A 27,841-nucleotide genomic window follows, 5' to 3' on the forward strand; every position below is an offset into this window, starting at 1 on the left:
CTGGATTGAATATTCTCGGTACATTCTCTATGCACGCGTCGTCGTATTTCCGAGATCCACTATGCAGAGAGGTAGTCTCTGATACATAGTTTCGCCCGTAGGATCGAACGAACTCTGCTAGAAAATCTCCCATTGAAGGAATCATTTTACTACGTTGCGCAATGACCGAATTGAACACTACACCCACAACGTGAAACCACGACTACGATTTTATATCCGGCACATGGACCATCCCACTTTCACCCTCCTAACTTTTCGGAGTTTATCTTTTCGCGTGAACTTGTCGAGATAAAAGCGGTAAAATACCTTTAGTCTCACCAGCTTTGTTACTGAGTAACTTGTACATGGTTACCCGAGAACTTCTTCTGCCAATGGCTTTGTAAATGTTGAGCGTTGTCTTCATACCTTACGCATGGATCATGTAACCTTCACGGTCTAGCTTGGGATCTCCTTTCAGCGACACTTATCGATTTAGTCAGGCGTGCAATTCATCGCTAGTCTTTAGCCCATCCCTTTCGGAGCTCAAGCTCTGAGCCAGACCGATGCAACTTGGAAGAAGCATCCGATGTCTACATCCACTATCTAGAAGGCCAGTTCAGTGATATTTAGCAAAGCTTCACCGAACGACTGACCAGGTTGATACCGGGACACCAGACAGACACCACCTACTTAACCCCTGGCCATGTCAGGTAGATTTGACTTCTCTTACTTAGGCTGTGGAAGAATGATCACCATCCCTGTCATCGTATCTCCAAACAGATTTCACGAGTGTACCAGTTTCCTCAGCCTGTGTCGTGGAAGGAGATAATGTAGTTCTCTTGAGAAATTTTCAGGACCAAGAGTGGATGGATCTACCGCCAAAGCCAGTCTGTAGAGCCTGAAATACCTTAGGCGGTTACAGTTTCAAAAGCGTTTTTGGGAAAATGACATTTTAATACATTTGCAAGAAAAAAAGCAAATCTCAATCTAGAGAACAGCTTCGGTCGTACATTCCAGCTATCTAACCCTAAACTTCAGTTTTTTGTACAAAATGCTATCAGTCAATTTTACTCTTGTGCAGGCTTCGGATTCATTTGAGAGCAAACACCCACGGAGCTAAAATCTGCTCTCACTCTTTAAGCGGCGTGAAGGAATGAGAAGGAGTGACCATTTGCCTCGAAGATGTCATGCTCCTAGGGAGTTCTTTTTACCTCTCGCTCCGCTCTTAAAAGATAAATGAGCGCTCTTCGGGAACGCTCCCTAGGAGAACGCTTCAAGACAAACGTTATGAGCTGGGAATCTGGCTGGTTCGTGTTCATTTGTTTTGGTTTGCGCCGGCGGTGTCATTTGGTAATGATTTAATATGAATAACGAAATGTAGCACGTGTCCCCGCTGATTATTTTGTTGAGTAGAGTGGCTCAAATAAGCAGATTGTTGTGTGAAGTTTACATGCAAAATTTAAGTCAAATAGCACAAGAAGGGCCTCTAGTTTGCAAAGAAATTTGAAATATTATCTTCGGGTAGCTATTATTTCATCAATAACCGTCGAACGGGGCATTATGCAACAGCCGGGTTAGATGCTACATTTGTATACCACATCAAGAGGTATAATTTTTTTTTTTTGAATATAATGTAGTGAAGTTATCATTTAAGGATAACAATATAATGATGACTAATTTCCTAACATCGTGAGATAGATTTTTAAATATTTTGATTCTCATAGAAAATTAAAAAAATTGTGCCAAAGATGTACCTGCATTTTTTTTTATATTTTTTCAATGCCCTTATAACAAACCTTGCCTATATCAACACTGTTGGTGTGATGTTTTTTTTTTTTTGAAAATCAGCATTTTTTTTAATAAATATCTGAATAATTCAGTTACCAATCTGGGTTAAAAATTCATCAAAATGCAAATCAAAGCTTCACCTTTTAAATCTTGATTCCATATGCTGTTATGATTGGTTCACTTCACGCGTTTGTTAAATTCAAAATATCATCTATCATAACATGAACTTTTATGATTTAAGCTAGATGATTTTTTACCCCTAAACTTATGCAGCACCTTTACGGTTTTAAAATCATTTTTGACAGGAAAATATAACATGAACTTTTATGAATTAAACTAGATAATTTTGTACCCGTAAATGTATGCAGCACCTTCATGGTTTTAAAATCATTTTTGACAGAAAAACATAACATGAACTTTTATGATTTAAGCTAGATGATTTTTTACCCCTAAATGTATGCAGCACCCTTATAGTTTTAAAATCATTTTTGACAGAAAATTGTAAAATTTAATTCGAACAAAACAAAAACTTACTGCATTTGGTGCTTTATGCATTATGACATCAGAAATATATCTTAAACTATAAATTTTCAAACGTTTTCATTTGATTTTTTCATTCACTTATCTAGACCTTTTTTAGAAAGGTGAAAATCGTATGTTTTTGCAGATTTGAAAATATCTGGGGAAGCAATGATTTTTCTGACTACGTAATTTTGATGTCCCGTCAACCTTAAGCCTTTTGATTTAAAAGCAGAATGATTATCTGTGGACGTTAAGTTTTTAAAAGCCATTTAGGTTGATAAGTGTGCAGGATGTTTTTGTTTACAATACTTCTTTCAACACCGGCCGATTTCTTTGTAAAACATATTATCTGAAAGCCTTAACTTCGACAATCGTTTTACATGAACATTGAATGTAAATTAGAGTAATAATGCTAACGTTGTTTAGTAGAGTGTCCATTTCCCGGCCATTTCCCCATTCCCGGGAATCGGGAAATCTGGTTGCCTGTTTCCCGGGAATTCCCGGGATCCCGGGAAACATTCAAAAATATGTAAAATATATGCACTTTGATTCAAATATACATAGCTTATCGAACATTTCTTGCGTACAAGCCCATAATTTGTTCAAAAATAATGTTTTTAGACTTATTTTTAATTAAATTAATAAAAATGTTTTCATCAATGATGAATTAAAACAATCAAACAAACTATAAAATAACCTGAATGAGTCAAATGAAAAAAATTAAGTCATGCAACTAGGGGTTAAAAAAAACTTTTTAATTGTTTGATTATTCCAACCTTTTTTCGTTTTTCAGAACACTTTACATATTTGCTCTCATATGGAAAAAAAACGATGTATTCTTCACTTTTAAGTTTTGAAAATTTCTGGCTTCCAAAGTCAGAGGGAAACAAGTGCATAAATTGTTACTTTCGAGAAAACACACTCTGTCTAATCTTGAAATCTGGAGGCATTAAAAAGAGTCGGATTTTTCATATATTTTTCGAAGTGTTGTGGGTTTACGTTTAATGAAAACGGTGTGGAAATACATATAATCTTTTTAAACTTATCTATTTGAATAGAAAAATTGCACCAAATAGCTGCAAAATGTCTACTGTCACAGGAATCGGCATATTCTCAATGAATTTTGTACGACTACATTTTCAGAAATAATAATAAGAATGGTTCCGGAGGCTATCAGACTTTTCCAGAGAAATAATTTTATACATGTCGGGAATTCCCGGGAATGAAACTATGATTCCCGGGAATTGGGAATTCCCGAATTTTTCAAATTCCCGGGAATTCCCGCCCGGGAAATCCCGGGACAGACACTCTATTGTTTAGGTACAAAAATAGTCTAAAATTCGTTTTGCTTACATCGCACAGCAACCCCAGCTGCCAGCCAGCAGCTGTGAGCTACTTGAAGCAATCAAATATGTACCTAACTCGAAGGAATTCTGAATCGTCACACGCAAAGTTATTTCTCCCAGGGAGGCCTCTTTGGGAGGAGCGCAGAGCCTCCGAGGGAGCAAAGAGTGACTGGCGCTCCTAGCGATTCTGGCGGTAAGAGAAGCGAGAAAGAGTGGTTTTCGACTGCCAGGAGTTTGGGAGTTCCTCCTCAATGAGTGGTACTGCTCTGCCTCTTATGAGTCGCGCCTCAGGATGCGTCCGAAGCCTGCTCTTGTGTCAGATCTCTCTCTCTAACGAAGGGATTTTATAGAGGTTTGTGATCGCCTGTGGTTTTCGAAATTAAGATCATTTTGGCGAAAAAAGTTTAATGCAATGGAGTACTGAATAAAGTAAGTGATTCTTTATTTAATAGGTGAATATATCATAAGAAATAACTTTATGTCAATACACAGTAGAACCGTAGCACCTTATCCATCCAGACAGGCCTTAATATTCGCATTGGCCTTCTGGTCCAACCCTTTGGTGGCCTGTTCGATTGCCTTGGCGAAGCACGTATCGAAGGCATTTTTACTCGGCTTCAGATCGCTAGGTGTCAACGGTGCCAGTGCAGTAGTAACGTCTTTCTTCAGCTGTTCAACAAACGTATTCCTCTGTTCTGCGGTACATCCTTTTTCACAATCGAAATCGTCAACCTTGGCAATAAGTGTTTTCAATGAAGACCAGGTTGTTCCTACGGTTGAAGTGGCTGTTGTAAGCAAACCATTCAAGTTGGATACCGCAGTATTGTAGCATTCTACAACCGAAGTATTGAAGGTTCGTTTAGTCGTTTCCAAACTGTCGACCGCCGTGTCGCAGAGTCCGTTCTGGTCGACGTCTTTATCAATGGCAGCGCTAATTCTCCTAATAAGAAGCGTTTCTGTATTCCATAGGGTTGCCAATGATTTTGTAGCCGAGGTAATCGTTGCAGTGACAAATGACTCAAACGAAGAAACTAAGCTATTCTCAAACTTATTGATTGCGTCAACGGCGTTCTGGAGGATTGTTTTCGGATTATTGGCAGGCTGCAGGCTCACAAATGTACCCATGAGGCTGAGAGCATCCAGAACTGGTGCGGCCAGTTTTTGTACGTTTTGTGAAAAACTTGTCAACGCATTCGCGACAGGTACTTTTACCTTGGCCGTGCTGTCACCTGTTACAATGGCTCGAATATCAGGCTGAGGACTGATTGTTCGCAAGACCTGATTCAACAGGTTGTTTGCCGTGATATACTGTGTTTCGGAACAACGGACAAGTTCGTTGATGTTACCAATACTGTTGGTGGCAACATTGAACAAATTTCTCCAATTTGCGGCCTTATTTTTCATACTGGTCGTAATTCTATTACAAGTGTTAGCCGAACACGTGACTTTCTCGAACGAATCGACAGCGTCGTCCAAATCGACGAAGTATGTCAGTAGGATGTTGTGCGCTGTCATCACATCCGATTGAAGAGTCGCTTTGAAATGCTTTAGGCAATCGCTCAAGTTAGCATAGAAAGCATTCTCAATTTGTTGCAGACTCAAACCGGCCTTGCCAGCTTCGGAAGATAACTTAAGCTTCGATAAACCGGCCTGTTCAACTTTCACGAATTTTTCTATGGTATTGTTCAAGGATTTGACGGTGATCGGTATTACAGAGGTAGATAACCGTTTGATGGTGGCTGTTATTTGATCATTCAGTCTCGTGTTGTTCACTTCCGCCAACAGCTGTACGGTGCCAGTTTTGGGTGATACTCTGGCAGAAATGTTCTTCAACGATTGAGCCAAACTAGCCTGGAAGTCATTACCTACGGTGACGAGAAGATCTTTTATTCCGTTGAACACGGTTGTCGTTTCGGTGAAAATTTCATCCGTTTGGTCGTCAATTTTTGGTGGCGACTTTCCTGATTGCTGGAACAAAAAATGGGACAATGATTTTTTCTATTGGAAACTTCACAGTTTACGTAATCACTGGTATAATTCAATAATTGTTGATTCCAACATACCGTAGGTTGTGCCGGATTATTAGCGTTTGTTCCAGCACCATTATTAGCTGGTGCTGGTGGTGGATTTGGATTAGCTCCATTCGGGTTCGTAGCATCAGGTGCTTGACATAAGCAGATATTTAACTGGAAAAAGTAAAGTATTATTCTAAAAATTTAATCGAATATAAAATACTCTTCAATCTTACCACCACGGCAATGAAAACAACCAAAACTGCTATCGAACGTAACATGGTTAAACTGGAACCGAGCGAACCATCAAAACAGCCTTTTATTAACCTGAAACCCTCATTAGCACCATATAATCGAATCATCATAAAGCAACTACAAATCTATTTAAAAAGCAATTTCCATTTTTAAAAGTGGAGATTCTTTTTTTTTGTCAATTTCATTTTTGTTGACATATTTGGATTTTCGAACTCGGAAAAACAACTTTTTGTTAATTGTTTTAAAAAATAATAGTAGCTGTAAGATTAAATAAAACTTCTTAAATTACAAGTTGAGTGAAATTAAAAATAATAAAATGTGACTATGAAGAGCTACGATTCTAATATTGAATTACTTTTATCATTATTTCTTAGAACGGAGGTAAGACCCCTCTGTCGAGAAGATTCTTGACGCTCCAATGCATGTATCATTAAACGGTTCAGAAAAAAAATGTCTTATGGGAATACCTTTATTGATCCGAAATACATGCTAGAGAAAGAAAATAGTTTTTTTTAATAGCTATTCAGCGATATCTCAGGAACAGTTAAAGCTGTTAGATACATGAAATTTCCTGACTTTTCCTAAAAGCTCTACTATTTTTAATTTTTAGATTTTTGAATAGGGTTACCAGAGTCACCCAGAAAAAGAAAAGACAATCAGCTGGTTAAGGTCTTATAGACCCGGATTATTCTTGTGGTTAAAAAATCAAATCGATTTTCATAACCTTGGCTTGTCAGATACTTTTAACCTTCCTAGGCCGGAACATTTCACGAAACAAAAACGGGACACAGCCGAAAAAAGTGGGACATGGAAGAAACTCTTAAAAAAGCTTAATTTTGTAGCCAAACTTTTAAAACGTTTACCCTCAGCCAAAGTTGTTCATAGAGAGCACACAAAGGTTTTTTTATAACGCGGATTCATTTTGTTCAGTTTTTCTTACATGTAATTTTAAACGGAGAGAGAAAATGTCTCAAGTCATATGTGTAAACGGCGGATTTGATATCGGATAAAAAACCTTGTATAATTTGTATAAAAATAAGTTTGTTTGGTAATTTCAAGAAAACTTTCATCTTTATATACTTTGGACAATTGAGTCGGAAAAGGTGGTGTAAAATATAAAGCAATTTAATCATCTAATCTAATTCTATAATCTACAATTATTTAGAAGCAACTTAAACAATTGTCTCTTCATACATTGGTTAAACGTTCTCCAAGAACACTTAACTTTATCAGAATCTTTCTGTAATGCTGAAAGCTTTAGAGTTTTCAATATTGTCTTATATAAACTGTGAAAAATGCTGCTTATTTTTAGAAAAAGACGTTTTTGATGATTTCCTATTTATAACAGAACTCAAAGTGAGACAAAAGTTTATTTTTTCCAGTGTTATTCAGTAAAAGTTTTCTAAGAAAAAAAGGGGGACATTTTGAGGAAAAAGCGGGACATGTCCCGCTTTTGCGGGACGGATGGACACCCTATCATAGCCTCTACCAAATTCTTACACCCAAAATAATTTTCACTTAAAAAATAAGTGACATCTGTAGTAAATTCTCGCCATACGTAATTTCATTTGAATTTTAAGTGATGGGTCAAGTGAATTCTCTTAAGTGACCGGTCAAGTGAATTACACTATGACGTTCGAGTGAAATTTATCTGAGTTTCTAAGTAAGTTTCTAGTTAATTATCTCTCGCGTTTTTAAATAAAGGAACATTTAATATAACAGCACTACGATTTCAAATACTTACATTACGCTTTCGCCATAAATTTATGGCGAAAGGATAATTCCATCGTAATCCCAAGGCAGATCGGTTACTGCGGATAGTGCGACTTCTAAATCTTCCCTGCTGCAAACCAGAAAATCTGTCCCGTTCAACCCACAAGCTGAAACATGATAACACCTTTAAATAACTTTTTCTTACATCACGTTTAACACAATCTACCGCCAAAATCGTCTATTAAAGAATTGGAAAAATCCAAATCCAGCATAAGCTTTAAACGCTGATCTTTAGAATTTGCCATTTTGAACTCTGAAAATAAACACAATTACAATTACCTGATATTCACTTGAAATTCAAGTGATGGGGAAGTGAATATTTTTTCTCACTTCAAGTTCAAGTGAAGACTGAAGTGAATGTGGATGAATTCACTTGAAATTTAAGTGACTGCCAAGTGAAATGTATATGTCGCACTTGAATGGAAGAAAATCACTGGATCCTTGTTTTTAAGTGAAAAATCATGTGTATTTTAAGAGTGTATTTGGGTTCAGTGCGTTATTGATCCGAAATTTATGCTAGAGAAAGAAAATAGTTTTTATTTAAGTTTTACTTATTCAAATATTAAGGTTCATCGGAGCAAGAGCAAACGGATTTCACCATAGTTCAACTTTCATATGTCCTGTAAAATTATGAATAACTTCAAAAACTATCAGTTATCGTTTGTTGCATCATTAAATTAGTTCTAAACTATAAAAGCAATATTTAAAGAAAGAAAATTCTAATGAATATTGAAAGAAGGTAGTGCCAAGAGCCATATTTTGTTGTTTTGTAACATCACTTTTGTCCAAGCAGTTGAAAATTTTCATAAGGTGTAATTCAAACTTTAGATGAAAAAACACATTTAAGAACTAAAATGAATTCCAATTTTTATTGGATTGTTTTGTAAGGTCAGTATTTTATATGCTATAAGGTTTCTTGTTGTTTTATGAACTGCAATAACTATTATTCTTGATTTTGTTAATGAATGCACTGTCATGCTTTACACAGTAAATTTTTGCCTCGATTTTCAGCAAAGAGAATTTAGCTGGAACATAGGGCAAGAAAGAATTTTTTGAAAAAACAAACTCAAAAAAAAATAAAAAATCATACAAGGTTTTGATACATTTTGATGTAATATTTCGACTTTTAAAAATTATACGTAAAGAAGCTTAAAACAAAAACTCGGATGGTTTTTGTTTCTTACTCAAATGAACTTAAGAAATTAAACATATTTCTGCTTTTGTGGAGGTTTTATAATGATTATATAGTGGAATAATACACAGAAAAAATTTTTGACCATTACGTGTCACTGAAAACAGCAACCTTTAAAATAAATCACCTGTAATTAACAAAACCTGTTATTTCAAATTGTTTTCCTTGAAAGTTAACGAAGATTCATTTATTATTACAGCAAATGTCCTGTGAAAAAGTTGTACACTATAAATAAAATTTCACGTAATCATGTTTTCGACCTGTAAAATTATGGTAAATGTCCTGCTCCTTTTTGTTACAGGACATTTACGTAATTTTACAAGAAATAATTTTTGGTGTGTAGAGTGTTTTTGTATGCCCCCATCATGTTTGTAAAATGCCTCCAGCTTAAAATAACAGGTTAAATAGAATAAAGTAATGATTTTTATCATTGAACCTTCAAATCTAAGATCTCAATAACATCTTAAGAGAGAATTGAAGATCTAAAAACAGATTTGATAAAGTTTTTCTCATGCCTGAACTGTCTCCATAGTATGGAAACCCTAATTTTTGTTTTATTCCATAAAATTATAATATACATAGCTTTTTATAAAACTTCAGCTTTGTAGTACGGAAATTATTACTTGTTACTTTGATTTATCGGCCTAGCGGTGAAAAGTGATGTCCTTTTTAGTAGGGACATCTAAAGATTATGAAATTTTTATATAGATGGATAGAAGGTTAGAGGAAATGAAAGATGGTGAAAATGAGCGGGTAGAATTTGTCTAGAAGCATTACCATCACATACCAAATTTTTGTTCCTCACGAGCCTACTACTATGAAGTGGTAGATACAGATAGAGTTGCATCTACCACCACACATTAGTAGGCTTAGCGTGGTCCGCCACTTCATAGTAGTAGGCTCGTGAGGAACAAAAATTTGGTATGTGATGGTAATGCTTCTAGACAAATTCTACCCGCTCATTTTCACCATCTTTCATTTCCTCTAACCTTCTATCCATCTATATAAAAATTTCATAATCTTTAGATGTCCCTACTAAAAAGGACATCACTTTTCACCGCTAGGCCGATAAATCAAAGTAACAAACAAAAATTACGGTGGTTAATCTCTTCATAAAAAAAAAGGAAATTATTACTTTCTAGCAGTTTCAATAAAATTATACGGAAATATTGCCCAAAAAACCAAAATTTTGTTCAAAACATAAATAGGCGCATTTAGCCCGCACGGTTTAAGGTTCGGCATTTTAGGCAACACTTATAATAAAATCGTTTTCTTGGAAACGGAAGAAAATTTTAACATAAAAATTACTCCAATGTATAGTAAACAGATGCCTGACGTGTATACAGTTTTTGTACACTTATTCGATGTGATATTAGATTAAATCGAAGTTTTGCTTAATAGGCGCTGTTGGGGATCGGAATGGACTAAGTACTAGGGTTTTTGTAGCAGTATAGCAGCTCAAACTGAAATTGTATATTTTTAGTTACAAATGAGTTCACAATTGTTTTCATTTCTAATAATACTTACAATTTGCTAGTACTTATTTTTGCCTACGATTTTGAAACTTGACGCCTCACCACACCGTTCGCCCGAGAAGTTCTTTATCGTTGTTTTTGTTCTATTTTTAAATTAATTCCTTATTATAGCAATAAACATTTGTCTTCTACATTGATTCAAATCTATACTCACGATATACTCTATCTAATCGTGCTTGAGAACCACTGTTTATAGGAGCTCTTCCCAATATGCGATTGCGAGCTACAAGTAAAATGAATGTTCTAACCTCACTGTTCTTATTTTTTAGTATTGCTACTCACGATTGTACTGCACCCAAAATAATTTAGAAATTAAATTTACGGGATTTCTCACGTAAACTGTGCTTTTGATGCATCCCATCGATTCTACATGTGCTTTGTAGTAGTTACTGTACTCCCATATAAATGGCACATGAATTTCACGTAAAGTCCATGTGGATGGATTAGAATTATTTTTTTCTGCTTTTCTCAAGCATGTGGTAGTAAATTCTTGTTGGAAAGGGAATTGTTGTCTGTCAGCTAACTTTTTTTTTCCTTTGCAATGTGGCACAGGAAGCCGCAGCTTAAGAACATTCAGCATTGGAGGACGAGTATGATCCCAAGCTCGAGAAACACAAATCCGAGCGTCGAGTTCGTGGAGGTGAGCGTATTTATTTCCCCTTCGAAATTCTATTCAACTTAAGTTGTGGATTTCGTTGTTTTCAGCTTCGGATAAAACTCCTAGAAGTTCCACCGATTTCAACGGAAAACATATGGATGTGGCATTTTCGTCGCTAGCTGTCGAATATTCTGGAAAGCGGCAACAATCGAGGAGACGATTCCAGTCCGGAAAATTTCAAAGGTGTCGCAGATGCTCCAGCTCCAAGGAAATTACCGGAACCCGTTCCATTTTGTCTCTTAACGCAACTGGCAGATGATACATTTTGTGCTAATTTGTGGAAATAAATTTTATTTTCCATTAATTTTGTTGAATTTCATATTTATTAATAAAAATAAACAAAAATAAAAGGAAAACAATTAACAAAATCGACCCAAATTTCATTTTCATACCAAAAATATTTTCGGTAGCATTCATAAACACATCGCGTTGAGCATACTCAAAATTCACATAAAAGTCACCTACAACATTCATAAAGCATCAATTCCTATAGGAGCGCGTTTACATATTTATTTCGTAGCATCTACGTGAAAATCACTTGGATAAAAATCATGTTGTTTTTCACGTAGCCGCTACGTGCAGATTATTTTGGGTGTGCATAGGTTTCAAACCACTTAGTAGGCGGCGTGGAGAATTAATTTGCCCTTCTACTGCTGATTTGTGACCTAAATGATGTTAACATTTCTAATTTTAATGTGTAAATTTGTGTTTGTTTGTACATTTTACCTAGTATATGTTATCAATATTTGTTACCACAGAGGTTGATTTCACACGCAGTATCCTCTCATCTACTTCTGTTCACTTTTAGAATGTTATCGACAACGTTTTATATTTCGGGAAAATTAAAGAAATTTGATATTTTACACCCACTTTCTGATTACTTTTTATATAACCGCGATGATAATACCGTTTTACTTCCGCCAAAAATATTTTCCCAGTACCAACGACTATATGCCCTGTTGCTCTTTTTGCTCTGCGATCCACCGGTTGAGTAAACTGCGGCAACAGTTCCCCAGCCCGTAAACTCCGGTACTCCTACACAACATCCGGATTTACTCCTAGAACAGCCAAATTTGCTACGGATTTTCGATGAACTCCGACGTTAGTTCTGACTAGAGCTTGTCGTACTCTTCCATCCGGAGCCGCGAAAATTTCCTCTACTTTCCCTCGGATCCATTGCTTCTTATTGTTTCCGTTGACTATAAACACCAAATCGTCCTTCTTGAGTGTTCGACGTTCTTCAAACCATTTGGTTCTCTTGTTGATAGTTGGTAGATACTCTCTGTACCATCTCTGCCAAAGTTGATCTGCCAAGTACAAAGATCTCTTGTAGATGTCTCTCAAAGCATCGGCCACCTCAACTTCGTCTCCTTCTATATCGACGGGTTTCACAACACGAAGAAAGTGGTTAGGAGTGAGCGCTTCCGAACCCGTTGTTTCCTGCGACTTGTATGTAAGGGGTCGAAAGTTGATCAGATCTTCCGCCTCTGATAGCGTTGTAATTAGGATTTCGTCCGTCAACTTTCGTCCGTCACTAAACGCCTTTAGAGCTTCCTTCACTGACCGGACCATCCTCTCCCAGGCACCACCCATGTGAGGAGTGCCCGGTGGAATGAAATGCCATTTTGTTTTAGGACTGGTCACTATCTCAGCACATTCGTAGTCGATCGCCTTCCGTATCTGATTCCAGCTTCCCAAAAAGTTGGTACCGTTATCCGAGAATATCTCCTCGGGCGTTCCACGCTTGCTGATGAATCTCCGGATCGCCATTAAACATGATTGGGTTGATAAACTGTAGATGATTTCCATGTGTACTGCTCGCACCGCCAAGCATGTGAATACGGCAACCCATCTTTTTTCTTTGCGTCGGCCAACAGTAACTTCCAAAGGACCAAGATAATCTATCCCCACTGAACTAAAAGGACCAAGCTTTGCTGAAAGTCGTTGGACCGGAAGTGGAGCCATTCGAGGTACTTCTGGCTTGCATCTGTAGACTTTACACCACATACATTCGCGCATGACATGTTGGATAGCCACTCGTAACTTAGGAATCCAAAATTTCTGGCAGACTTCGTTGTACACAGTTTCTTTATTTCCGTGTCCACACTTCTCATGGACAAATTGTAGCAGTCTAGTGGTTATTAAGTTATCCTTCGGCAATATAATAGGGAACTTGGTGTCAAAGGGAATGTGCTCGGCTTGTTCCATTCTACCGCCCATGCGCATGACACCGTTGTCATCGATCACTGGAGTCAATCTATACAACACACTGGACTTCTCCAGTTGCTGCAGGGACTCATTTTCCTTCCGTTTCAAATTATTCTTTAGTATTCGAACTTCATTTGGAAACGCCTCGTATTGAGCTTGTTGCCAAAGGATTGTTTCTGCTTTGATCAATTCTTCCCTTTGCAACGGACACTGGTTTGTTTTCAACTTAGCTTTAAGCATTTTTGCTTGATTTTCGGTAGCCTTTGAAACCAACATAGGTAGACCTTCCCTCTTTCTTTTGATGTTAGATATAAATCGATAAACTGTAGCTGTAATGCGGAGTACGCGTTTCCACGTTGATATGTCATCAACCATGATCACCTTCTTCGTTGAGCTCGCTTCGTGTACTAATAAATAAACTGATTTCAATTCATCCTCCACAACATCCGTAGAACATTCTTGTTTCGGCCACTGATCAGTAGGTTCGTAAAAAAATTCCGGACCATTAAACCAGGCGCTCTTCGAATCAAGTGGAGGTCCTTGTCCCCACTTCGTCAGGGCATCCGCTATGTTCTGTTTACTGGGTACCCAGTGCCAAGCAGAAATATTAGTCGATTCTTGAGTTTCGCCTATCCGGAACGCAACGAATGTTTTAAACCTGTGTTGGTCAGATCGTATCCAGCTGAGAGTTGTCTGTGAATCTGTCCAGAAATAGCATTTATGAATGGTGAAACTGTGGTTTTGTTTGATTATCTGATGCATTTTTGCTCCAAGTACCGCTGCCATCAATTCCAAACGAGGTATCGACTGTTGCTTCAACGGTGCAACCTTTGATTTCGCCATAACAAGAGAACATTTGATTCCTCCTGCCCATGTAACCCTGAAGTATGCAACACATCCGTATGCGGTTTCGCTAGCGTCAGTAAAAACGTGAAGGTCCAATGACGTGACATCTTTAGAATGAATTTGACCAAGGTAACATCTGGGAATGCGGATAGTTCTCACCAGAGGAAGAAGATCAATCCATCGCTTCCACGTTCCAAAACATTCACTGCTTAATTCCTGATCCCAGTCGCATCCACTACGCCAAAGGTCCTGGATCAGCGTTTTGCCATGTACGGTGAATGGCGCCAGAAGTCCCAATGGATCGAAAAATCCCATCACGCAACTCAATACTACTCGTTTTGTCGGTTTTTTAATGTTCTCCAGATACTCTTTGATGTCTGCTCGATGGTCAGTGGAAAAGGAGAAAACATCTTCTTTTGGATCCCATATGATTCCTAAGACACGTTCAGTATCAGAAGCTTTATCTTGGTTGAAATGGACGATCTGCTCAGCTTTTGGATCTCCCACGCGTTGAAGAACTTCATGAGTGTTTGACACCCAATTCCGAAGCTCGAATCCTCCCTTTGAATGGATATACTTCACTTGCAATGCTCGCTCTACTGCCTGATCTTCGGTATCAGCGCTGTCGTAGTAGTCATCCACGTAGTGGTTACCGGTTATGGCTGCCACTGCTTCGGGGTATTGTTTGACAAACTCTTCAGCATTGCGATTTTTAACAAACTGGGCTGAGCAAGGCGAGCAAGTGGAGCCAAAGGTCGTGACGTCCATGATAAAAGTTTTGAACCGTTCGTTCGGATCGGCTCGAAACAGAAAACGCTGGGCCTGTCGATCTTGTTTCCGAATTTGTAGTTGGTGGTACATTTCGCGTATGTCCGCACCAAATGCGATTCGACGTTCTCTAAATCTGTTAATGACAGCTGGTAAAGACACTAACATGTCTGGACCCTTGAGTAATTGTGAATTTAAAGATATTCCGGATACGGTGGCAGCCGCGTCCCACACGAGGCGTACTTTTCCTGGTTTCTTAGGGTTCAGGACCACATTTAGCGGAAGATACCAGGACTTGTTCGGTGACGATGAAACCAATTCCTCATATGACGCCTCATGAGCGTAGCCCTTTTCCTGATACTCTTTTATCTGCTGACAAACATTTGCGAACAGTTCAGGAGTTTTTAGCAAGCGATGTTCCAACTGTTTTGCTCGCCGTGCCGCCATATGATAGTTGTCAGGAAATTTCGGGTCGTCCGTTTTCCACAACAGGCCCGTTTCGAACCTGTCACCAACTCGAATAGTGGTACTCTCGAGAATTTGTCTAGCTCGTACATCCTCTGGAGATTCTCGCACAACCGACACAGTAGCTTCCTCTATGGTGTATTGTAATTTTATGAGATCATGCAGCTCTTCGTTGCTCACTTCCACGTGAACGCCAAAAAATTCGGAATCGCTATAAATATGTTGCTTACGAACCGGACCGTAAATTGCCCAACCAAGCTTAGATCGAACAGCGATAGGATCTCCTATGCCACCCATTTTCGTTTCCAGTGGAGCCATTAAATGCAAATTATTTAGCCCTATGAGCAAACCCGGACAGGTTTCGCTGTAGGATTGAATTGGTAAACCACGGAGATGAGCATGTTTTTCAGTCAGATCTTCGAAACACATAGATTGTTTTGGTAGTTGCAGCTCTCCCACTGTGCGAGTACCATTTAAACACCAAAGCTCATTATCATCCCAAGACGATATTTTAAGATTCATCCGCATCGAATTTTCTTCCACGCGTGACACATCAGCTGTCCAAGTAATGGTAAGAGGCTCCTTTTGACCGACAACTCCTAGCTCGTCAGCTAGTGACTGCTCGTCCAGTGTTGCAGACGATCCATCGTCTAGAAAGGCTGTTGTTTTTATTGATTTTCGACCATAGTGTAGAATGACCGGAATGACGCGGAATAGAATTGAAGAGTTTGAACGGAAATGTGTATTCATGACGACTCTACGAACTGATTTATGTAACAGCGGGTTGTGGCGTTCTCGACAGTCTCCGATGTCACATCTAATCTTGAATCTGCACCATGATTTCCCGTGATCGTTCAGGCACACATGACATAGTTTCCACTTTTCTACTAATTCCAATCGTTGTAAAACACTCATCTCTTTAAACTCTTGACAGTCACGAAGACGGTGATTTGAGCTTTTGCATACTTTGCACGGTTTCAGGTTGGTGGTCGACTGGTCGCGCGCTGGCGGATCACAAGTTGGCAGTTCACAAGGTTCCTCTTCTTGAGCTATATCATGACTAAATAGTCTCTCCTTATTCCTCGCGTTACCGGAAACCTTGGGATCGGCTTTAGAATGAAATGAGACACTGGCTTCGCATGCTTCATCTACAATTCGGGACAGGAATTTACTGAAAACGCGTAGGTCCGCGCTGTGTTTTCGTTTTTTATAACGCACCCACTCCCGTTTGTCACTCGCAGGAAGCTTGTCGACTAGGCCTTGAATAAGAATCGGATTCAACAAGTGTTCTTTCAATTCTGCGGCTTCCAAGTGCTCACATAATTGCTCAACGGCATTACCGAAGGGAATATAAGTATGTAATTTGTCAGCCTTAGGAGATTCCAATTGCCGAACTTTGTCTAAATAGAATCGAAGAAGCTGTTCTGGACGCCCATACAGTAGACGCAGCTTTTTAATCGCCTTTGGGACCGACTTGGGAAATAAAAGTTGACCACGAACATTTTCGAGCGCGTCTCCTTGTATGCTTTCTTGTAAACGCACCAAGTTTTCTACCTCAGTGTAGCCGCAAGCCATGGTAGATGACTTAAAACTGCTTATAAACAGCGGCCATTCTTCCGCTTTTCCTGTGAATATAGGTAACTTCCGACTGATTCCGCTTCTGGCCGTCAACTGTGCCTGAGAGGGTTGGGGCCCCAGCCCGTTGGACTTGTCTTTTTTCCTGTCCTTCGACTCCTTTTCGATTTCGGTAGAAATATCAGTATCGCTGCTCTCACTTGAAAATTCCGTATCTTCAGAATCGCCTGACGAGCTCCATTCAGTTTCGCTATTTTGTTGATCAAGCGTTGCACGCGCCTTGGGTTTTTTCTCAAGCTTTAGTTTCTGCCCTTTTTGTTTCATCATATCCTTACTTTCGTGCAAACTATTATTCAGCTTATCAATTTTACCTTGAACTGCATTGAGCTTCGACGAAAATGATGCGCGCATTTCTTCCAATTTAGTTAAATGATCTTCTTTTTCTTTCAGGGCCTTGGCGTTTAGTTCTTGTTCCTGTTCCAATTTCATCGCCCTTAAATCGTTTTCGATTGCAAGCTGCTTCATACGTCGAGCCTTTTGCAGGGCTAATTGTCTTACACGCAAAGCTGTTTCTATTTCCAACTCGTTATCCTTGGCCTTTTCTTGTCGTTCGAGTTCCTTCATTCGATACTCAAGTGTGTGAGTGATGCTGTCCGATTTGGCTAATGCATCATCCTTTTTCGTTTTTTTTCTTTTCGCTGCAACCTCTTGTTTTTTCAGGTACTCTGAACATGCTTGTTGACATGCCACAGCGCTACAGAACCACATCTTTTCCTTCTTGACATCGTCAGATACTCCGACGCAGCGGTAGTGGAACCAACCTTTACAAGAATCGCAGTGAACCATGCCTTCATTTTCTTCTAAAACTTGGTTGCAGAGGGTGCATGGGGTGAGGGTTAAGTCCAACGATTGATCCGAGTCCGATACGGTAGCCATGATCCGTTAGCAAATTTTTGAGTTTGTTGGGGATCGGAATGGACTAAGTACTAGGGTTTTTGTAGCAGTATAGCAGCTCAAACTGAAATTGTATATTTTTAGTTACAAATGAGTTCACAATTGTTTTCATTTCTAATAATACTTACAATTTGCTAGTACTTATTTTTGCCTACGATTTTGAAACTTGACGCCTCACCACACCGTTCGCCCGAGAAGTTCTTTATCGTTGTTTTTGTTCTATTTTTAAATTAATTCCTTATTATAGCAATAAACATTTGTCTTCTACATTGATTCAAATCTATACTCACGATATACTCTATCTAATCGTGCTTGAGAACCACTGTTTATAGGAGCTCTTCCCAATATGCGATTGCGAGCTACAAGTAAAATGAATGTTCTAACCTCACTGTTCTTATTTTTTAGTATTGCTACTCACGATTGTACTGCATAGGTTTCAAACCACTTAGTAGGCGGCGTGGAGAATTAATTTGCCCTTCTACTGCTGATTTGTGACCTAAATGATGTTAACATTTCTAATTTTAATGTGTAAATTTGTGTTTGTTTGTACATTTTACCTAGTATATGTTATCAATATTTGTTACCACAGAGGTTGATTTCACACGCAGTATCCTCTCATCTACTTCTGTTCACTTTTAGAATGTTATCGACAACGTTTTATATTTCGGGAAAATTAAAGAAATTTGATATTTTACACCCACTTTCTGATTACTTTTTATATAACCGCGATGATAATACCGTTTTACTTCCGCCAAAAATATTTTCCCAGTACCAACGACTATATGCCCTGTTGCTCTTTTTGCTCTGCGATCCACCGGTTGAGTAAACTGCGGCAACAGGCGCATATAGCCCGCTCCTCCCCTAGTTTTTTTTCATGAAATATCTATCTATCTAATGAAAACTCACCCTTGACAGGATATCTGGTTGCTAGAATATATAGGGAAAAAATTATTATTCTAATCAAAGTTCGTAAAATAAAGTCTCACCTTGCTTCAGCGAACGAACAAAAAACAGACTCCAATTTGACAACTCGATTGCTGATTTTCCAGCAAACTAGACCAATTGCTGGAAAGTCCAACAATTTGAAAACCGATTGATGATTTTTCAGCAAAAATGACAAAAACACAACCGAATACTGAAAAATCCAGCAATAAGAAAATCGATTGCAAGTTTCCAGCAAAAATTTGGATTGCTAAACGTTTCCAGCATTTTTTTGTTTTGCTGAAAATCGAGGCAAGAATTTACTGTGTTTGTTTACTTAATGCCAATGAAAGGGAGGGCGGTGACTTTGAAAATATTGCAAAACGAGGCGGTGAGAGAAAAGTTAGCGACCCACTATTAAAGAAGGATAAATTGGAAGAAAATAAGAATTGAATCTTTAATTCAGATTCAGAATTCGTAATCAGTTTGAATTTATAAGCAGATCTAGAATTATATTCACAACTTGAAAAATATAATTGAGGCGCTTGGGATTAGAGGGGTGCAAGTCATGACCGTAGGAACGGGGGGGTTTTGGGGGTTAAACTCCCTCCCCCCACTGAAGGTCCAAAAATGCCAAGTGAAATGTTTTTGACAGACATAAAATTTGAAATTTCTAATAAAACTTTGATGATCTCACTTGTTGATAGTGATTGAGTCCATAAAAGTTAGACTAAGCTTACCAGATTTTCTCCTTATATTTGTCAAATCAAACGAAAATTTTAATTGAGTCATAAGAATTAGGCCGGAACAAATTTCAAATTCTTCTTTTTTCACTCGGAGTTGGAACATCGCGAGGGGGGGGACAATAAAAAATAATGCGAAAAACAAATAAATTGTAATAAATTGCACGAAAGCTTGTATGCAACCAAATTACATACTATATCATTGCATGAAACCTATCTATCAAGTATTTTTTTAACGAAAAATTCAATAAAATCAAGAACACAAAATGTGTGTTGACTTCCGTCTTCCAAAATTTGGTTTTTGATCTTGTAATCTTTCGAATATTTGAATTTTTATTTGAAATTTACTTAAAATACTTCAAACTTTATTAATTCCCCCCTTCGGGATTTTGGCAATTTCGAAGTGGGGAGGGGGGTGACAAAAGAAGAAATTGATATTTGTTCCAGCCTTATTGAATAAAAACAGTTTCCATGTGTTTTTTTATTTTTATTTTAATGGAATATTTCCGAAATTTGCCTGCATTTTTGCCGAATTTTTGGGAAAATTTTGAAACAATATGCCCTAATTTTGCAAGATTTCAGAATAAAATTGCCTGAATTTGCCCAGCCTGGATACTTTCGGAAAAAATATCTAGTAAGTATCCAGTTTATTGTTCTTGATTTTTAGGTTGGATCATCTTTGGTATAGAATCCTACTAAGAAGCCTGCAAAGTTGGAATCTAAGAAAGTCCAGAATCAAAAACTGTGAAACAATTTCATCCTTCTCAAATTTATTTAAATTTACAAGTTCAATTACGAATAAATAATTAAAACAAAATTTATATTTGAAACCATAAATTCAGAATCAAACAAAAGATTTCTGGTTAAGGGTTTTGAAACAAATTTCGTTTTTGGGTTTCAAATTCGTAGGATTTTTTATCTGGAATTTGGATTAAGGTTTTGATTTTGGGTTCAAAATGCAGAATTCAGACTTGGAACTAAAATCCAAAGTTTGTATTCAGATTAAGTTCAAATTTAAGGTTTTTAATAAATATTAAAATATCAATGTTTAAATTTCATTAAGGATTCAAATTGAAGGAGATCGCATTCGCAGTTTCATAACTTTGATTCTTGATTAATAATAAAATTTTTAAATTCAGTTAAAGTCAGTTTAGAAACACAAACCTGGTGAAAATTACATATAAAATATAAGATCTGGATTTATTTCATGTTTTTTGACAAATCAAGATTTAAATTTTGAAAAACTTAATCACAGGAATAAATTTATGAAATATAATTATTATTTTGATAATTTTGGAACTTGTTTTTAATCCTCCTTGAAATTTTATTTGACATTATTATATATGTAATTACAGATTCTTCAAAATCAAAGGTTCTAACTAAAATCATTCATTCAACCTCCAATAGGGTCCATAAATGTTCTTCTATAAACTCAAAATTTTAAATTCTTAATCAAATTTTGATGAACGACTAAAGCGAATCAAAAAAACCTCGAAATCTTATCCCTGGTCTACAATTCTACTACAATTTTTCAAAAATTCTCTCACTTGTTGATAAGTATTCGAAGACTGTGCCAGAAAATCGCCATCAAAAGCTATTCACAGAATAAGTTGGTGAATGAAATTAGAGTTCAGTCCTTAGTCCCGAATATCGAATTTTCAACAAGATTTGACTCATTTAGATTGCCAGATTGCCCAGATTTAGTCCGAATGTTTCCACTTAATTTGCAAAATCAAAGAAAGTTCAAATTGCGTGATCACAATTATCTATTTTGCGTCCTTAACAATTTTTTGAGCAAATTTAATCCAATTGAACTGGCTGATATGTTTCGAAGAAAATAAAATCAATTTTGAAAGTTTTTTCTTCTTGATATTGAATAATTCCAAAATTTGGCTTGACATTGCCCAGTTTTTTGGTTGTAAACTTTGAAATCGAATTCCCGGATTTTGTGAAGTTTTTAGATAAAATAGCCCAAATTTGCCTTGCCCGGATAGGTGTGAATTATCCGGTAAGCTTAGCTTTGAATCATTTCCGATGTTCTGGTTCCAATTTTTTATAAAAATCAAAATGTGTTGCCTGTGATCGGAATGTGGAATCTGATCCAGTTTTATAGTTCTTGATTTTCAGTTTGGTTTATCATTGGGAACGGATTTTATTATTCGAATCTTGGTTTTGCATTTGAAACGAAAATTAGAATGTTCTTTTCATGTTCGAAACTCATCATTCCGGAATATTTTCAATATTAGAATTTGAAATTCTCACTCTTAATTCTTATCCACAATTGAAAATTTAAAAAAAAGTTTCATAATGGGGTGTCAGAATTGAAATATCCGAGTTTCATCATACGGAATTTTCTTTCAGATTCACTAGTTTAATTATGAATAAATAATTGTAAGAAGAATTCATAGAGAAAATCAAAGATTCAAGATTTTTGGTTAATGATTTTGTTATAAAATGCATTTTTTGTTTCATAATTATTGGGAATTTTTATTCTTATTTTAGATTCAGAATCTTTTTTGTAAAATTATTTTCGGCATATCGGTGAAAATGTATATTCTTGGAGAAAGAATATCAGAATTGAAAATTGACAAGATTGATAAAAGTTGTGAGAAAATTTTACAGATGTTGAAAAGAGCGAAAGAGCATTTTTGCGAGGAAAACTTATTTCGCTCTTTCGCTCTTTTTCAACATCTGTAAAATTTTCTCTTAACTTTTCTTTCCATCTTATCAATTTTAAATTCTGATATGTTTCCTCCAAGAATATACATTTTCACCGATATGCCGAAAATAAATTTCAAAAAACAATTAAAACGGTGGTTAACTTATCTTCAAGAATTCATAATCGGAATTAAAATTCAAAATTGCCCAAGCTAAAACACAAAACAGGTGAAACTAATATTAGAGCATAAGATTGAATTTATTTTCAAGATTACGTTCTTTGAAATCACAATTTCGATTGAAATCTTTTTTTATACGATTTTAATTATTGATGATTTCTAGTTGATAAAACAACTTTTACTTAATTTTCAGGTTTGGAAAATTCAGCTGAAAATATATTTTATTGGTTCGTTGTTTAACATTCCTTTTATTTTAGATACTTCAAAACCAAAGATCTAAACTGAAATCTGGATATGTCGTTTTTTCAAGAGTTGAAAATAAATCTGATTTGAATCCCAAACTTATCCTTTAACTTTAATTCCTTAAATTTTCGACACATTTTCACCAAAGTTTTTGTTTCAAATGAAGCCATCATTTATTTTTAAAAGCTTCAAAAAAACTGGAAACTTACTATATAAGGATTTTAAATTAATAACAATTATTAATATAAAATAACCTAATAACCTAATAACCTAAATAACCGGTTACTCTTAGTATAACTTTTTTTTTTTACTATTTTTCATGTATGCGTTTTTCAAGCAAAAAAGAGATGGGGAAAATTTGTTTTTTATAAATACACACTGAACACTGAACAAGAGAGGATAAAAATTATGAAAATTATTCATGTTAAATACTTTCTTTTTTCGCAGAATATATATAACTCGTATGAAAGATTAAGTTTAGATGTAAAATCTAGTTTAGTTTTCATGTTTTCCAAATTGCATTGCGTTCCTAGTTTTTTTTTTAAGAAGAATTTGGCTTTCTAATGAAAAGTTCGTTTTTTTCAACTTTCCAAGAAATTAGGTACCAAAGTTTTGTGCTTGTAATAGTTATTAAATTACAAAAGAAATTGTTCAACCCTTAAAAAGTTTGCGTAGTACTTTTAAAAGTATAATCTAAATTCATATTGTAAGTCAAATTAAAAATGTTTTGTTCTAGAAGTTAATCTAGCTGCTTTTTAAAATGTAAAGTGAATGAAAATGGTTCCGACCAAACTCTGATGTACTTTCTATAATAGTATTTTAACAGTTTGCCAACACGTGTGTTTGCACTCTGAAATTACCTTTCGACGCTTATAATTTCTTAAAGTCTGTCAAATTTAAAATTATGAATAAGTAACAAAAATTAAGAGATTAAGAATTTGTTTTAAATAAATCAAACATTTGCTTAAAATAAAAAAAAACAAAATGTCGATTTTATTATATGTTTCCTAAATAAAAAAACTCCTTAGTGGTTGAAGCGCAATGCCAAAATGTTTTACTTTGGATAAGCGTGTAACCAACAAAATGTAAACAAACATTCGAGCATCGAAACGGACGGATCAAAACATGCTTGTTGTGTTGTGAGCCAACATTTTCTATCGGTTTAAAATAAATTTCTGAAGAATAACTAAACTAAAGAGGTGATAAATTATTTAGACGACACCACAATGTCGAAATCTCTAGCCAAAAAAGCTTTACTGTTAGCTGAAGAAGGACTTGACGGAGTAAAACTAGACGCCAAGATTGGTAAGTACAATATCTTGAAATCTGCTCAAAAATATTTGTGAATGTCGTTACATACTTTTTTATTGAGAGAAAAATTGGTAAATAAAATTCAATGATATTTTGAATGTTTTCAAATAAGTTTCAATAGCTTGGCTTAGCTTGATTGACTATTCACATCCACCTCAAATCATTGAAAAAATGATTTCTATATGTTGTCGAAACTGTGCGTAATATTGATGCATATTGATGAATGTTTTTTAAACAATCTGTATGAAACGGCTCATACCTTTAGGTTTTAAGGAGCCAAAATCGATTTTGTTTGTTAGCAATTGTTTGCCTAACTTAACACTGTGAAAGAAGAAAGGAAGATAGAAAGGGAAATATGAAAATAAAAAAGAATTATAGACGAAGATCGATACTATCGATTCGATAGCTTTTAGAAAAAGGTAGATTTCAAACATGAAGTCCAAATCTAGCACAGCTAGTACATCTCTCACTGGAACATTAGGTGGTGAATGTTTTGTTGTTGTGTTTTTCGTTTAAATTGGCCTGAGGAACGAAGCCTCATATTGCCAGTGTGCTGACTGTTTTTAAATAAGTCTTATGAAGTTGCCAGAAATTGGAGTGTTTTGAAAACCTTAAATCACAAGACTTACCTTTTACACAAAATGTTATTCAAGGCAAAGCTCACAGCAGACGTAACGACTCGGAACTGATACCCCAGCATCACAAAATGGTAAAATTCGTCGGGAAAAAAGGTCAAAAACAGGCGAAGGAACTGCTGAAGAGGCCTCGAAACGTGACTACAGTCGTGGAAGCCCGGAAGCGGCTGCAAAACCGAAAAGATAACACCGAGGACAACATTCGCAAGCTTCTGCTACTGAGTTCAGCGAAAATCGGCGATGAGGCCAGTGCCAAGGTAAAAATACAACAGAAGTTTCAATTTAAGAAATATAAATTCGTATTTTTTTTTTCATTTTTAGATGATCAAACGTGCCCAGACAGGTCGCTACGTTGTGAAAGCTACCGAATTCCTGCCCAAAAAGGAAAAATCTAAGGAAAGTGCATTCACTGAAGACGACTTCAAGATGTTCGAAGAAGAATTGGCAAAGTGTTAAACGGTTTTAGGAAAATATATATTTTAAAACTAAATAAGAACACTTGCTTATTTTTTTGATTTGTTACATTCAAATTAGATCCGGTATCTCGTCTTCATCTATTGGTGGCGATGCTTTATCCGTTTTTTGATTAACTATATTTCTATAATCAACCGTTCCATTTAGCTCCTTCTGTTTGTCATTTTTTGGAATGTCCTTGTAAGCTGAAAAAACAGAAAAACATATTTAAATTTGACTTAAAAAAGATTTCAAATAAGACTACCTTCAAATTTCCCATCTCCATTGTTTTTATCGAACTTCACATTCGCTGGATTTAGTTTGGGCATTACGATCAGCATGTGCCCGGTAATCGAGGAGCGCTGGCAAGTCGAGGCATCCAGTTGGATTTCTTCCTTCAGCGCGAGCTGAAATATTTTGCCTCTCACCGTAACCCGAATGTAGCTGGGCTGTGCGTCCACCTCAATCAGCGAAGTGTCAAGAAATCTGTTAAAAATATTGTTGGATGAAATAGGTATATAATATCAAGGCTAATCTGGAACACATATCCAAGATCTCAATTTTCCTTATCTGATTCTCAATGCTCAATTTTTAGTCGAAAATCATCAATGTGAATCTAAATTTTGGAATCGAAATTCCAATTTTTCAAATCGAAATTTCTGATATTTGAAAGATTTTCACAAAATGGATCTGAAATCTAAAATCGGAATCTGAAATTTAAATATGATATTTTATTGTGAAAACAAAATTTTAAATCCTTAAACTAAATCTGAAACCAGCAATCAGAATTGTGCATATAAGATCTGCAATTTGAATCTGTAATCTGAATTTCTTATTTCGAAATAAAAAATCTGCAACTATGATCTGAATTTCTATCCAAGATCATAAATTTGGAAACTGAATCTGAAACCTAAAAATTTAATCTGAAGTTTGAAGTCTGAATTTGGAAACAAGAAACTAAAAATTTGAAATTTGCATTTCTATTTGAATTCACAAATCATTAACCGTAGTATGAATTTGAAGACATAAATATGATATCTCATCTGAAATTTGTATCTCAAGTCTGAAATCTAACATTTGTACAAATTATCAGATCAGATTATCTGAGATTTTAATCTTAAATCTGAATTCGAAATCTGAAATCTGAATGTGAAATCGAAACCTAAAATTTGAATCGGAAATCTAAATCTTAAATCTGATATACGAAACTTAAAAATTTTCATCTCAATCTGAAATTGGATCTGAAATCATAAGTTGAAATCTTAATCTGAAATCTTAATTTGAAATCTGAATATGCAACAGAAATCTTAACCTGAAATTTGAAACTGAAATCCGGAAATCTGAATCTCGAATCTGTATCTGAAATCTGAAACTGAAATCTTAATCTGAAATTAAAATTCTGAATCTGATTCTGAAATGTGAATTTGAAATTCGAATCTATAATCTGAATCTGAAATCCTAATTTGAAATCTGTATCTGAAATCTTTATTATTAATCTGATTTTTGGAAACAGAATCTGAATTCTAGATTCTAAATCGAAAAGCCAAATCTGAAATACGTGAGGTGCATTTTTTAACTTACTTATAAACGTGCAAAGTCAGCTCGTATCGATCATCTTCATCAACGAAGTTAAACTTCAGCTTAGCAGCATTTAGACTGTAGGGTCTTCCACAGGGAGCAAATAGAACTGGATCCCGCTTCGGGACTCTGGTTGCGTCATCCAAACTCACGTTTGACCGATCTTTTCCGCGTTTCGAGTATTGCGACATGAGGACCCGCATTTCCGGACAATGCTCGCTCTTCTGCTGCCAAAATTGGGTAGATCTTTCGTCCTCGGTCAGATCTTTGGTGCTTTCTTCCTGCTGTTGAATGGTTTCCGCGACTCGGACCTTCTGTTCATCCCTGGTTATTTGATATTGCGATTCGAGTTGAACAATTCGGGCGCGATTGATTTTGAAATTACGCGAAGCCTTCAAACGGTCGGTTCTAGATATTTCCTGTCCGTCCAGAGATTCAAGCTGGGGTAAGGCACAAATGACGTAGTCCCGATATCCCTCAAAATCTGTGCACGGATTTCCGGTTAGAAAAAGTTCCCTCAAGTTGTAGTTATCCCGAAGCGTCTCAACCGTTGTTAGCTCCCCAATAAAGTTCAAAGTCAAGTCCAACTTATTAAGCGATTCCAACGCTTCTAAATTTTCGATTCGTTCGATATTGTTGATGGCCAGGTTGAGATATTCGAGCTTTTTTAATTTATTAAGATTTTCGAGTCGGGAAACTAAATTTGACTGCATCAGCAGGATCTTCAAATCTCGACACCAATTTCCGATGTGTTCAATCTTTTCGATGTCTTCCTGATGCAGCGACAGCTCCTCCAGCGTCCCGATGATGAGCTCATTATGCTCCGAACGTTTGCGTATCAGCTTTTCCGTTACTGAGTTAAGAAAACTTTTAATATGATTTAAAACAAAAACATTTTTTCTGTAAACTTACTTCTGACCATTTTGGGTCAAGTTTTCTAGTGAGATTCAGCAGCTTTAGCAGAGCACATTGACGCAGCAAAAACATACCTCAAACGATTAAACAAGTTCATGGTTGCTATGGGAGTCTTCAGAAAGCATGCGCTTCCCCTCAATGAATTTGAACACCTGAAATTAATGTTAATGCAGCTCCGAACAACGTGTACCTCATTGGTTCCAAACGGACGTTCAGAGCTCGTTCAGAGGACACTGATTTGAGCATTTTTTTGTAGAAAATAAAGAAAATAGAAATTTATAATCTAATTCGTAACACAAAAAACAACGTTCTGTTTTCGTGAAAATGCT

General features: G+C 36.3%; 4 protein-coding genes across 4 annotated transcripts; 1 reads left to right on the plus strand and 3 right to left on the minus strand.

Annotated features, from left to right (window-relative positions):
* Positions 1 to 4,142: 4,142 nt before the first annotated feature.
* Positions 4,143 to 5,928, minus strand: LOC129741875 (uncharacterized). The gene is made up of 3 exons (XM_055733687.1): positions 5,884 to 5,928; positions 5,699 to 5,821; positions 4,143 to 5,603 (listed from the first exon to the last, which is right to left on the minus strand). The coding sequence occupies exons 1-3, from the start codon at positions 5,926 to 5,928 to the stop codon at positions 4,143 to 4,145; spliced, it is 1,629 nt and encodes a 542-aa protein (XP_055589662.1).
* A 6,167-nt stretch (positions 5,929 to 12,095) lies between these two features.
* Positions 12,096 to 16,922, minus strand: LOC129741877 (uncharacterized). Its single transcript, XM_055733689.1, has one exon. It carries the CDS (start codon positions 16,920 to 16,922, stop codon positions 12,096 to 12,098), a length of 4,827 nt encoding a protein of 1,608 aa, XP_055589664.1.
* A 6,802-nt stretch (positions 16,923 to 23,724) lies between these two features.
* On the plus strand, positions 23,725 to 25,022 carry LOC129744107 (uncharacterized). Its single transcript, XM_055736487.1, has 3 exons — positions 23,725 to 23,925; positions 24,585 to 24,823; positions 24,888 to 25,022. Exons 1-3 carry the CDS (start codon positions 23,847 to 23,849, stop codon positions 25,020 to 25,022), a joined length of 453 nt encoding a protein of 150 aa, XP_055592462.1. The 5' UTR covers positions 23,725 to 23,846.
* Positions 25,023 to 25,091: 69 nt separating this feature from the next.
* LOC129744105 (protein tilB-like) lies at positions 25,092 to 27,616 on the minus strand. Its single transcript, XM_055736484.1, has 4 exons — positions 27,510 to 27,616; positions 26,601 to 27,450; positions 25,285 to 25,505; positions 25,092 to 25,225 (listed from the first exon to the last, which is right to left on the minus strand). The coding sequence occupies exons 1-4, from the start codon at positions 27,517 to 27,519 to the stop codon at positions 25,092 to 25,094; spliced, it is 1,215 nt and encodes a 404-aa protein (XP_055592459.1). The 5' UTR covers positions 27,520 to 27,616.
* Positions 27,617 to 27,841: the final 225 nt, after the last annotated feature.

Source organism: Uranotaenia lowii, chromosome 2 (genome assembly GCF_029784155.1).
Source record: "Uranotaenia lowii strain MFRU-FL chromosome 2, ASM2978415v1, whole genome shotgun sequence".
Taxonomy (NCBI): Eukaryota; Metazoa; Arthropoda; class Insecta; order Diptera; family Culicidae; genus Uranotaenia; species Uranotaenia lowii.

Coding starts and splice junctions, on each gene's coding strand:
- LOC129741875 (XM_055733687.1), bottom strand. CDS start 5,928: ATGTTACGTTCGATAGCAGTTTTGGTTGTTTTCATTGCCGTGGTG. Junction 5,822..5,883: donor TTGTTTTCATTGCCGTGGTG/GTAAGATTGAAG, acceptor TACTTTTTCCAG/TTAAATATCTGCTTATGTCA. Junction 5,604..5,698: donor ATAATCCGGCACAACCTACG/GTATGTTGGAAT, acceptor TTTTTGTTCCAG/CAATCAGGAAAGTCGCCACC.
- LOC129741877 (XM_055733689.1), bottom strand. CDS start 16,922: ATGGCTTGCGGCTACACTGAGGTAGAAAACTTGGTGCGTTTACAAGAA.
- LOC129744107 (XM_055736487.1), top strand. CDS start 23,847: ATGTCGAAATCTCTAGCCAAAAAAGCTTTACTGTTAGCTGAAGAAGGA. Junction 23,926..24,584: donor AAAACTAGACGCCAAGATTG/GTAAGTACAATA, acceptor ATGTTATTCAAG/GCAAAGCTCACAGCAGACGT. Junction 24,824..24,887: donor GCGATGAGGCCAGTGCCAAG/GTAAAAATACAA, acceptor TTTCATTTTTAG/ATGATCAAACGTGCCCAGAC.
- LOC129744105 (XM_055736484.1), bottom strand. Junction 25,506..26,600: donor CTGACTTTGCACGTTTATAA/GTAAGTTAAAAA, acceptor TATTTTTAACAG/ATTTCTTGACACTTCGCTGA. Junction 25,226..25,284: donor TGGAGATGGGAAATTTGAAG/GTAGTCTTATTT, acceptor CTGTTTTTTCAG/CTTACAAGGACATTCCAAAA.